This window comes from Hippopotamus amphibius, chromosome 12, assembly GCF_030028045.1.
Source record: "Hippopotamus amphibius kiboko isolate mHipAmp2 chromosome 12, mHipAmp2.hap2, whole genome shotgun sequence".
NCBI lineage: Eukaryota > Metazoa > Chordata > Mammalia > Artiodactyla > Hippopotamidae > Hippopotamus > Hippopotamus amphibius.
Genome location: NC_080197.1, coordinates 54,116,423 through 54,128,870, shown reverse-complemented (window position 1 = coordinate 54,128,870; position 12,448 = coordinate 54,116,423). Strand labels below are relative to the sequence as shown.

The window sequence follows — 12,448 nt, the reverse complement described above, 5'->3', positions numbered from 1 at the left end:
AGAAGTATACTGGCTACAAGGAAAGAAGTGAGGTACACTGTCAGGCAAGAGGCTAGGAAGAAGCCTCAGGCATTTTTCTTTCCTCTGAAATACATGAGTAATTAGATTTTAAAAGTCAATAATTGGATTAAAAATTAAGTACTGTTTAAAGTTTATGTTCTTTGTTGTATAACAAAGGGAGTTCAACTCAAGGATGTAAGATGCCTTAGAGGACTGGGATGGGGGGGGGGGGGACTCAAGGGAGGGTGGGGGGGAGTCGAGGGAGGGAGGGAATACGGGGATATGTGTATAAAAACAGATGATTGAACTTGGTGTACCCCCAAAAAATAATAAATAAATAAATTAAAAAAATAATAATAAAGTTTATGTTCTTTTTTATAAATGACAGCATGCTAGAATGGGGCTGTCCTCTGAGTGGTCACATTCACCCATCACCCAGCACAAACGGGGCAGATATAGCCAACAGGGAATTCCACAGGGCCACGTGCAAACTCTCCTTCTGAGCATCTTTGCTGAAGCCACAAAATAAGCAACATTCCACAGACATGCACAGAATGGAAACAAGGGTGGCCTGAGAGCCTTCCTCACAGCAAGGAGCAAGGCTGCCGCTGCATGCTGCAAGGACAGGGCAGAGCCTTTACAGTAAACAGGTGACCATAAAAATGTGGTTTTTCTTTGGCGTAGCTGGAGGAAAAGGTATACTTTAAGATAAAAAACTGAGAAGAAAGAGCGGTTTTCAGGAGTGGTTTTATAATAAAGTGCATTTCCCTACAGAGGGAAGTCACCCCAGGTTTCTTCTGAGATTTCTACTATGCTCTTCTTCATTTTTGTCTAAGCCTAAAACCAAGTCATTAGGCACTACCTATGAAAATACATCTATTACTCAATAAAATCTGAACTACCTGCTTTTTAGTACAGGCTTTCCCTGAATTTTCTAATAAACACCCTGTCCCTCTAACTAGCATGGAGCTTGTGAAGAGCAGACCACTGTAAAGTTAAGTAAATTTATGTTAATATGTTATAAAGGGAAAAAATACAATCAGGAGTCCTAAGTAACTCTGGCCCTCAAGTGAGCAGCTGTTCAGTGGAATCCAGTGTGCAGTTACTGGGAAGGGCACTGCCTTGGAGTAAGGAGGCCTGGCCTGTGGGCCTAGCCCTGCCTTTGTGTGTCCACTTGACTTTAGGCATGCCTCTTGGACTTCAGTTAAATCATGTCAAGTTGGACAAAGTTACCTCAAATGTTCCTCTTAGCACTAAGATTCTATACTGATGATCTGATTTTCAGACCACTTAAAATACAGACCAGGAATAAGGAAGGGTAAATTAAGACACTGGAGATAAAACTCAGCAAAAGAAAAGGTGTTTGAAAATGAATCACTTCTGCACTTTAGCAAAATACTTAAAAGAAAACTTGAATATTTAATGTAGTTCTCCTTTGGAAGAAAAACAATGTCTTAAATCTAGTTCCCTTACTCTCCCCTCAAAAATACCACTGATAGGAGATTTAAATAATCAGTTTTACCTGCCAATGGTATAGAATTACTCTTGTTCGTGCACACCACCACAAAAAGGTACCAATCACAACAGGAAGTGGAGAGCTAAGAGTTCACGTCACAGGGTGATGTGAGGCATTCTAGAGCTATGTGCACTCACACACGTGGATGGTTCAAGGCACACCAAAAACAAGACTCGGGAACATCTGCAAAGCACCTTCAGGCAAAGGACATACCAGGCAGCACTCAGAGAAGGATTTTTTAGGAAGTCGTGCAGGAGGAGGTGGACCCTGATCCCACTCCCAGAATGCCATGGAGTTCTGACAGACCACAAGTTCCCCGGAAGGCTAAGAGGATGGAGAAGTGCCAATGACAGAAACGCAAAAAAGAAAAGGATAGGGAGAAAGAGACAAGCAAAACAAGCATGCACATGATAAAGTCACAGCAGAAGGGGAGGGAGAGAAAAATACTGTAGCACAAAGGAAAGCAGCAGACAGGCTATACTTTAGTTCTTAAGAAAATGTTTAAAATCATATATATATGAACACATCAACAAAAAGCAATATATATATTTGGAATGATGTTTTCTGCCTTATTTCTATCCATTTGAGTTTAAAAAATAGTTAACAGTTAATAGTCTTCTGACTGCATTTTCTTTTGATCATAAGAAAAAATAAAAAATTACTTATTATTCAAATGTGTAATTACCGTTTTATTTTCAAGCAGTACAAATAAAGCATAAGGATCTCAATTTAAAATAATTTTAAAACACTCCTAAAAATGGTGTCAGCAAGCCAAGGACAAAGCATAGGCAAATATATCATTACTTACTAAGTTTAAATCATGCTTGAAACTTAGAAAATCTATGCTTCTTATACCTTTGTTTTCCCTACGGGAGACATAATGACCAAAAATGTATCCTAAGCTTAGTTTTTACCTGATGTAGTACACAGAGAGACTTGTTTTACAGCCTTATTTTAGAAGTATTAAAATTACAAAAACGGAAAAAAAGGTGTTTTCGGCTATGTCAATATAAAAGGATTACTATTTTAAAACATAATTGAAAGACTCTTTCAGAAGAACGCAAAAGAACCTACACAATGACACTTGCTGGGCTAAGTGAGCCTAGTTCAACAGCTCCTGCATCAAGGCATCCCGGGAAGGCAGCCCACATACCTCCCTCAAGTCGCTGTCCAGCCCAACGTGCTCGGAATGCTGGCGGAGGCGGTCTTTCCTGCGCTGTGTGGTGGCACTCCGACTCACCCAGCGGCTGAAAGAACAGAAAATGTACGTTAAAACAAACAACGAAATGAAAAAAAATTTGATCACTTGTCTTTAAAATAGAAAGAATGTACTGTTGAAAACCAAAGACCAACAAATATTTATTTTTCAATCAATTCTTTTTAAAAAATATATATCAGCTTTATTGAGATGTAATTTAGATACCATACAATTCACCCATTTAAAGTATCCAATTCAGGGACTTCCTAGGTGGCACTGCGGTTAAGAATCTACCTGCCAATGCGGGGGACACAGGTTCGAATCCTGCTCCAGGAAGATCCCACATGCCATGGAGAAACTAAGGCCCTGAGCCACAAATACTGACTAAGCCTGCAGTCTAGAGCCCGTGAGCCACAACTATTGAGCCCATGTGCCACAACTACTGAAGCCCATGTGCCTAGAGCCTGTGCTCCACAACAAGAGAAGGCACCACAATGAGGAGTCTACACACCGCAACGAAGAGTAGCCGCACTCACTGCAACTAGAGAAAGCCCGCGCACAGCAACAAAGACCCAATGCAGCCAATAAATTAATTAATTAATTAAAAAAATAAAGTATCCAATTCAGTGGCTTTTAGTATCTTCATAGAGTTGTGTAACCATTACCACAATCAATGCTTTTTTGAAACTGAGGTTGAAAAATGCACAGTATCTGTAATGATCCCCTCCTTTCCACCTTACTTGCCCATCAGAGCCCCAAACCTGGATAGAGACTACCCTCTCACTTCCTTTTATCATACCCACAGATTACTTCTTGATTTCCCTCATGAGTACCATGAATCGCTTTACCTGCCCTTTATCAACTTCCCCCATTCCCCTCCAAGACTATTTCCAAACCTTTCACTTTAACCTCAAGTGCCTCCACTCAGCTGACGACACAGCCCTGCCTCCCTCTTCCTGCCCTCTGCTTCAGCGATGTACACACAAACCCCTCATCTTTCTTCTAATTCTAAAGTACAACACACACTGGCCACAGCTCAAAACTGTTTCTTCCAGCAGGATCCCTGCCCAGGTCTCTCCTGCCTTCTCCAATCGGCTCTGCTAGAAACTTCCTGTGCCACACATCCAGTTTTCCTTTCTCAACTGAGTACTGCCCTCCAGCTTACCAGTATGCTGGTCTCTCTTGATATTCTGTAGTTACATTTAAATCTGTTGCTTCACTCTTCTCACGTAAACATTCTTACGAAAAGTTTAGGTGTTAAGGCCTCCTCTTATTTACCTCTGGATCTTTCCTTCATCTCAAATCAGCTTCGTCCCCTGAGAATGCTCTTGATGAAGCCATTTATGGCCCTAGCTGCCAATCCAACAGCTATTATTCGATTCTCAGCTTACTTAAACTCTCTTCTGATCACTCCTTCTACCTTTAAACTCCAGTTGTCTTCAGCTACCTCAGTGTTTCCAATGGGATAAGCTCTCTCACCTTTGAAGATGAAGTTTTTCTCCCAACTTGTATTCATCTCTCAGACAGCTTTAGATGCTACATAGAAAGTGTTCTGTGATTCCTCCAAATCTAAATTAGCTACCCCTCTTATACTCTCCAACTGCAGTATTTATCACAGTGTGTTATAATTACTTATCTCTATTTTCTATATGATCCTCTCTACTATAAACATTTGAAGGGCTGGTATCATGTCTGTTAGCCATTTTATTTGCAGAGTCAACTACATCACCTGCCCCTTCTATAAAAATACCCTAAATAAATGTAATCAGAGACACAGTCTAATATTCAGGTTTATAATGTTCATCACAGTATATATGCAATAACCAATTCTGTGTTTCCTTTATTCTAAGACTCACATTTTGGCTTTTAAATGTTCTCGAAACTAGGATGAATCTTCTATGTCATATACATGTTTAAAGTATAATTTTTCCAAAAAGCTTTTGAATTAATAGCAGATCTAACAACCAACAGTTACTTAGAATCAAGTAAATGTGCTCAAAGCAACCTAAAGGCTCAACAGTAGGAGGTGCTATATAATGAAAGATCATAGAGTCATTTTAAAAAATTAAGTCACTAAGTAATGTCAATAATATGGGAGAGTGTTCACGATACAATAATGAATGAAAAAGCAGGATACAACACTGTGTAAGCAATTTTCTAATTTTGTAAAAAACAAGACGAAACAAAATAAGCGTGGATATGCACACACACTGGGACGCATGCAATGGGAGGGTGTAACTTCAGTGTTAACATCTCATGGTGACGGCATTACAGGTGGTTTTATTTTTATGTACAATTAACTTTTTATTGAGGTACAGTTGATATATGTAAGTTTCAGGTATACAACACAGTGATTCACAATTTTTAAACATTATATTCCATTTATACTTATAAAATATTGGCTACATTTCCTGTGCTGTACTATACATCCCCTTGTAGCATATTTATGTCATACACAGTAGTTTGTACCTCTCAATCCCCTACTCCTATCTTGCCCCTCCCCCCGTCCCCTCTCCCCACTGGTAACCACTAGTTTGTTCTCTATATCTGAGAATCTGTTTCTGTTATGTTCACTAATTTATTTTATTTTTTAGACTCCACATGTAACTGATAGCATACAGTTTGTCTTTCTCTAACATTTCACTTAGCATAACACCCTCCAAGTCCATCCATGTTGTTGCAAATGGCAAAATTCCATTCTTTTCTATGGCTAATATTCCATTGTGTGGATGTATGTGTAAACACACACACACACACACACACACACACACACACATCTTCTTTATCCATTCATCTGTTGATGGACACTAAGGTTGTTTCCATATCTTGGCAATTATAAATAATGTTGCTGTGAACATTGGGGTGCATGTATCTTTTCAAGTTAGTGTTTTCTGTTTTTTTTTAGATAAATATGCAGAAATGGAACTGCTATAAAACACAGCAACAGAACTATAAGTAGTTGTATTTTTAGTTTTTTACGAAACCTCCATGCTGTTTTCCAGAGTGACCTCACTGATTTACACTCCCACCAGTAGCGTATGAGGGTTCCCTTTTCTCCATATCCTTGCCAACATTTGTTATTTGTGGTCCTCTTGATAACAGCCATTTTGACAGGTGTGAGGTGATATTTCACTGTGGTTTTAATTTGCCCTTTTCTGATGATTAATGATGTTGAGCACCTTTTCCTCTGCCTGTTGGCCATCTGTGTATGTCTTCTTTGGAAAAATGTCTATTCAGGTCTTCTGCCCATTTGCTAAATTGGGTTGGCCGTTTTTTTGATGTTGAGTTGTATGAGCTGTTTATTTATGTTGGATATTAATCGCTTATTGGTAATATCGTTTGCAAATATTTTCTCCCATTCAGTAGGTTGTCTTTTGGTTTTGTTGATGGTTCCCTTTGCTATGCAAAAGTTTTTAAGTTTAATTAGGTCTTATTTGTGTATTTTTGCTTTTATCTCCTTTGCTTCAGGAGACACTTGCAAAAAAAAATATTGCTACGATTTATGTCAAAGAGTGTTCTCCCTGTTTTCTTCAGATATCAAACTATTTAAAAAATTTTCTCAGCTTGTGACGTATCCCCATGACCGTACTCATTGCACGATTCTAGAAATATTTACTCTTGAGTATATCCCTGACAGAAAAGGGCTATACACAAGTTAAGAAATGAATTTACACTTTTGCCATTCAGCAAAAGTCATATTGCATTACTGACTGTTCACAACTTAAAATTTTCTTATTGATAAAATATCCAATTTACAAAAAGCTTAAAATGAGAATGCTGCTTCTTTTGTTGGTTTTTAAATAATTTATGCTTGCCTTTGGTTTCAAACTGATGAATCATCTCATTTCAGTCTGCTATTTAAAGGAACGCTGAAAAATTATGATAAAAATGGGAGCAAAGGAAGGTAGCCTCTCTTAGAATAGTTTTTGGGTATTTTTTTTTTAAATAATAGGTTTATGTCGTGGGAAAAAATGTGCAAAGATCCAGTGACAGATTTTTTTTTTTTCCAGTGACAGATTTTTAAAATAGAATCCTTGGAAATGTCCCTAAAGCAAAAGATCAATATAAGACTGTAAAAAGGATACAAAGAGAACTGGGTGACTGAAAAGGAAGATCTAGAAAAAAAACATATCAAGACACTGACAAAGATTCTCTGCTTGACCAAACTTTAGTCAGACTCTTGAATCTTCTCCTAAGCCCATCTGTGCATTTCTCTGTAAAATCCAGTTTTAGCAAGAACCCTGCTAAGTCACTTTAACAGAAACCATCTCCCCTCTCATTATACGATCACTCTGGATATCTGATCAGGTTCTGAATTCCTCACCAGCCCTCCAGGTGATGTCTAATTGCCCAGGCCTGCCTTCAGCAAGAATCCGGTTAGGTCAGTCTAGTCAGAATCCCCCTTTACCCCTAATGTTTCCTCTTGGTAATTTTCTATCCACTGACCTCCACTCTGCTCCTTGGTGGTAAATTCCCACGTGTCCATGCAGTATTCAGAGAAGCCTCTAATCTCCCTCTCCACTGCAAGACCCCCTTGCTGTGGTCCCTACGCCTTGAATAAAAGTGCCTCCGCCCCGCCTCGAATAAAGTTTGTCTCACCATCTTCTACAAGTGTTATGAATTTTTTTTTAACAACTCTGAAGCAAAACATAAACAGCAGCTGACAAACATATAATAAATAAAGGGGAAGAGTCAAATATAAGTAACACAATGCACAAAGACCTGGAGGCCCTGGAAACAGCCCTGTAGAAAAAACAGGCAGTGTAAGATCGTAAAATTTGTTCAGGGATTTAAAAAATTAGGGTTAATAAATAAATCGCAAAAATATGAATTAGATTATAAACACCAGCTAATGAACTTACATAATGAATACAGGAAGGAGCAGAATGCACATGGCTGAACGTTGCTCCTGGCAGGCGAGGTGGAAAAGTACGCAAGATAAGGATAAATATTAACTTACAGGATATAACTAGCATCTCACTCTGTGAAACAAAATGCCCAGTTTAATTTTATTTTCAAAACAGGGAAATGAGCATCTGCTTAAGAAAATTACTATGAAGTCCACACATTCCTGGTCTTGTTAAGTAATCAATTTATTCTTTGCATTATGAAACCTCATTTACTAAGCATAATTTTACCAAAGATGACCACATTTGCTGAAATACTGAAGACTGCTTATTTGCTTTTGCTTTCATATGTAAGTAGCATATGAAATTCTAACAGTTGATCAACCATCTGCACAGGCATGGTTATAAATCCCTTTACCCTGTAATTAGTTCTGAGATCTGTTCTCTCTCAGGCTACAATCTAGCTGAAAATGTCATGCTTGGGGCTCTGTGTGGAAATGGGAAAACCTGAGATTATATATAAGATTAAAAGCAATAAAATACGGCAGTAAGATTTTAAAATTGAAATCTTCCGTCCTAAGCACCCTTAGTTCCTTTCCCTGCTTTATTTTTCTTCACAAACCTTATCATTTTGTTTGTTTGTTTGCTTTCGTTGAGAGCAGGAATTTTTGTTGTTTTGTTCATTGCTAAACTCCCAATGAACAGGACAGTGTCTCACGTATAGTAAGGGTTCCATAAACATTTGCCAAATGAATGAATGAGCACTCTAATGCTATCAAAAGGAAATAAAAGTCATTTAAATTAACAGTCTACCCATATCAAACTGATTAAGAAAATTAGGATAACTTATGAACATAAGAAAAAAACGAATAAACTGATAACTACTCATTCACTTCTGGAAAACAAAACATTGTATCTAGTACAATCATCTGGGAAGTCTGAATCCTCATAATGGTCACCATCTCTTAGCACATTTTAAGTTCAGTGTTTATAAAAGCAGGGATAGCTCTTTCCTGGAGGGTGAAACCCTGCAAATTAACTAAGGTAAGTAAGGTGAAACTTTCAGTCATTAGCTATTTACTTCCATCTCGTAAGCAGCATATTAAATTCTCTGTACAACCTTCCTCCCCAAGACTTCAGTATTAAACACTTGCGTTTCTACAGGAGGGGAAGATTTCATTCTGAACACATAACTTTTCCACCTCTCTAGTGACTCATCCTCCTTCACTGTCTGCATTAAAGTTGAAACAACCTATTTACATAAAAAATTTCGGTCAAATAAAGCTTTTTAAGAATCCACAGTTCTTTCACTTTACTGCATAGCGCTCCTTTTCCAAATATGTAAAAGAATGTTGGTACTGAAGGTTTTCCAGACTTTTCCACAGTGCTTATGAATGAGACACCAAGAACATGTTGCCAGGAATAAGGAGACCTGGGTTCTAATCCTAACTCTGCCACTAACCCAAGCTCGTACTCTTACCAACATGCGACAATGACACCACTTCAGGGCTGGGCTATTTGGTCTCAATCTTTGCCTCATGCAGCTCTCCATGAGGCAAGATGGCGCCTGAGAACGCATCCTGCTTCCCAAACTATTATCCTGTCTTTTTCTGGGTCCATCCCTCGTAACAGAGCCCAGTGTGAGGCAGAGGTGAGGCATCTGAGTGCTCTGTCATCCTGAAAGACCTCATTAGATTGGTATGACAGGCTGTGGCTAAACTCCCTTACTTTCAGTGTTTTAGGCTATTCAAAATGTCTTGGGGGCTACCAAAGAAAAACATCCAACTCCAAAAGTAACAGAAGGCAGGCATCACCTCTGCATTAGAGTCACAGAGTCAGGCACCATATGCAGTACAATGGTTAAGTGCTTGGGCCCCTGAACCAGCAGACCTGGATTTGAATCCTAGTTTCACCACGGCCTAGCCATGTGATCCTGAAGCAAGTTGTTGACTCTGAGCCCCATCCTAAACCGGTAAAATAATACAGGCTTTACACGTCAGGACACACTTGTAAGATCAGTGAGCTAATGTACTTCATGCAGTCAGCAGAGCGGTGCATGCAGGCAGCTGAGTGACACCAGCTACTACCAGCAGCGTCTCCACAACCAACACTCCCCTGGCGTGGCGACGCTGCCACTGGAGGAAAGGTACTGCTTTCTCAAGGCAGAGAAAACGGGTTACCAGGGAAGATAATTAAGTAAAGCAGTGATGAACATTTCCAAACTTTCTGACTGAGACTGGAAAGGGGGTGGATGTTTATGATGATCATACAAGCACATCTCATCCTACTGCACTTCAAAGGTACCGTATTTTTCACACATTGGAAGTTTGTTGTCAGATGGTGGTCGGCACTTTTTAGCAATAAAGGGTCTTAAGATGAGTATACTGTTTTTTAGACACGATGCTACTGCACACTTAATAGACAGCAGCACAGGGTAAACATAACTTCCATGTGCACCAGGACACCAAAGCCCTCTTGCTTTGCTGCGACAGTCACTTCACCGTGGTGGTCTAGAATCAAAGCCGCAGTGTCTCTGAGGTACACCTGTACTCGACTCTGAAAGCAAAGGCAACAGCAGTACATACAGCACTGCAACTGTCTTCCTTGATTCACACACACCAGCTTTCTTCCTTTGATGTATGTGCTATCACTGTAGTTTTCTCACATGCAGGCCTAAATGAATCAGTAATTTTGACACATTTCAGAAACATATTTAAAGGAACACCTTTAGCTGGGAAGATGGTAAGGGTTTAATTCCTTTCAGGTTATTAAAAATAGGACAGTAACCATACAAACACAAGGATATATAAATATTACCACATATATATGCAACCCAAGCAACTTCAAATAGCACAACACTTAGCTTAGTACAGTGTTTAATAAATTAACCCAAGCATTAACATCACATACGATAAAGATAATTTACTAAGTTTTCATTTTTCCTGACCAATAAAATCATGACAAGCATTGTGGGAAATAAAGAGGTAAGTACCACAACTTCTCCAACATATGGCTCAGCAGATCATCTGGAAGAGAGAAACATCATACTTTCAAGCCTCTTTCAAGAACTTGCATATTACTACTTAGATTGGGCCACTTAGGTGAAAAGGCAGAATTCCACCTGTCTGTTCCCCTAACCGATCCTCTACTTGCCCTCTGACAATTCTGGTGGCTCAACGCACTTCCATTTTGTACACCCAACCTCTACCACAGTCTTCTCTCCCATTTCTTGGCCACTGCCTGGCGTTTCCCTTTCCCTCTCTGAGCCTCTTTAATAAAATCACAGATGTTATAGAATGTTAGAGTGTTTTCGGATGAGAAGAGAGGCAAGTGATTCCAAATCACCCAAGGATCTGAAGCTGGTTAGTGGTCAGAAGTGAACTAAATTCCAGAACTGCTGATTTCCAACCTACCATAGTCCCCATTAATCACTCTCCTTTGAGTTCTTTTCTTGAAAAATCCTTCTTTATTATAAATACTTGTATTCACCTAAAATCAAGAATTCCCCCAAACCCAAATAACTGTTTTCAGTTCTAACCATATTCAGATATTTCCTGAATGGAATCATCTACCATAAAGAATGATAGGGTTTATCTCTATTTTTGGTTGTTTTGTAATTTCTGCACTTGATACTTAGAAGTACAAAATGGTATCATGGGTTGAATTGTGTCTCCCTAAAAGATATGCTGAAGTCTTAATCCCAAAACTTGTAAATGTTACCTTCTTTGGAAATAGGGTCTTCGCACATGTAACCAAGTTAAGATGAGGTTATTACAGTGGGCCCTAACCCAACATGACTGGTGTCCTTACAAGAAAAAAGAAATGTGAACACAGACATAGAGGGTGGCAGCCATGTGAAGTGGAGGCAGAGACTGAGCTCTGTGATTACAACCCAAACAATGCCTGGGGCTCCCAGAAGTTGGAAGAGGAAAGGAAGGATCCTTTCCTACAGGCCTTGGAGGGAGCACGGCGCTGCCAATACCTTGCTTTTGGACGTCGAGCTCCCAGAACTGGGAAAGAATAAATTTCGGTCATTTTAAGCTACTGAGTTTGTAGTACTTTGTTACAGCAGTCCTGGGAAACTAGTACAGACAGTGAAGGCATAACTTTTCTAATTCCATTAGATAGTATTAGCATTATATTTAACCACAGTCATTTAAAATGAAACTATTCTCAAGTGCACACTACTTCAACAAGGAAAAAATTTCTAGTCTTCGGATTTTCTCACATGATGGAATTAAAAGCCAAACACTCACTGAGGGTCAATTCATATGGCAAGTGGATTAATTTGGTCTCCGAAAAAGTAATGAGTGATAAAGTGTTTAATAGTTAAGCATTCCCCATCAGAGGTGCTGAGCACTGTGCACTTCGTTCACCCCTCCAACCAGCCTCTCAATGGGAGAACATGCTTACTTGTTATTCGTCGGTCCTGTTGCCAAGACGTCGGACTGTAACTTCGGAAAGAACCCTTGCTCATATTTGCCTTGACCGATTTTCATGTCAAGCAGATGTGGGTGGATTGCAGTGTGGTCCATCTTCACTAGCCGCTGCTCGATTGACTGGGCTGTAAGTTAAATGTGTTACACATCAGAGGCATTTCACTGACTAAGCCTTAAAACATAACACTTCCTCCACTCATGCAGTGACAAGAAACTCGATCTTTCTGATAGTCTGAAACAGATTTTTACAAAAGCTCTTCAGAAATCAGTATAATGTTAAATATAAAAAGGTTACTTTTAAGTAAATACTAGATAATTTTCATACTATACTCTGCATTTGTCAAAAGCAGGGCAGTGGGGTTAAAACAATTCTATAATTTAGTATTGAAACAGTTTCCCTTAAGTGGGAAATTCAATATTCTTAATGAAAATATGGTTCTAAGTACAA

General features: G+C 39.1%; 1 protein-coding gene across 1 annotated transcript in view; it reads right to left on the bottom strand.

Moving 5' to 3' along the window:
- DENND5B (DENN domain containing 5B) overlaps positions 1-12,448 on the bottom strand; it is a 97,425-nt gene that overhangs the window by 43,925 nt on the left and 41,052 nt on the right. Inside the window, exons 6-7 of the mRNA XM_057702125.1 lie at positions 11,975-12,125; positions 2,670-2,763 (exon numbers count right to left, since the gene is read on the bottom strand). Of these exons, the coding sequence (XP_057558108.1) occupies positions 2,670-2,763; positions 11,975-12,125 (245 nt within the window). The remainder of the gene's footprint in view (positions 1-2,669; positions 2,764-11,974; positions 12,126-12,448) is intronic.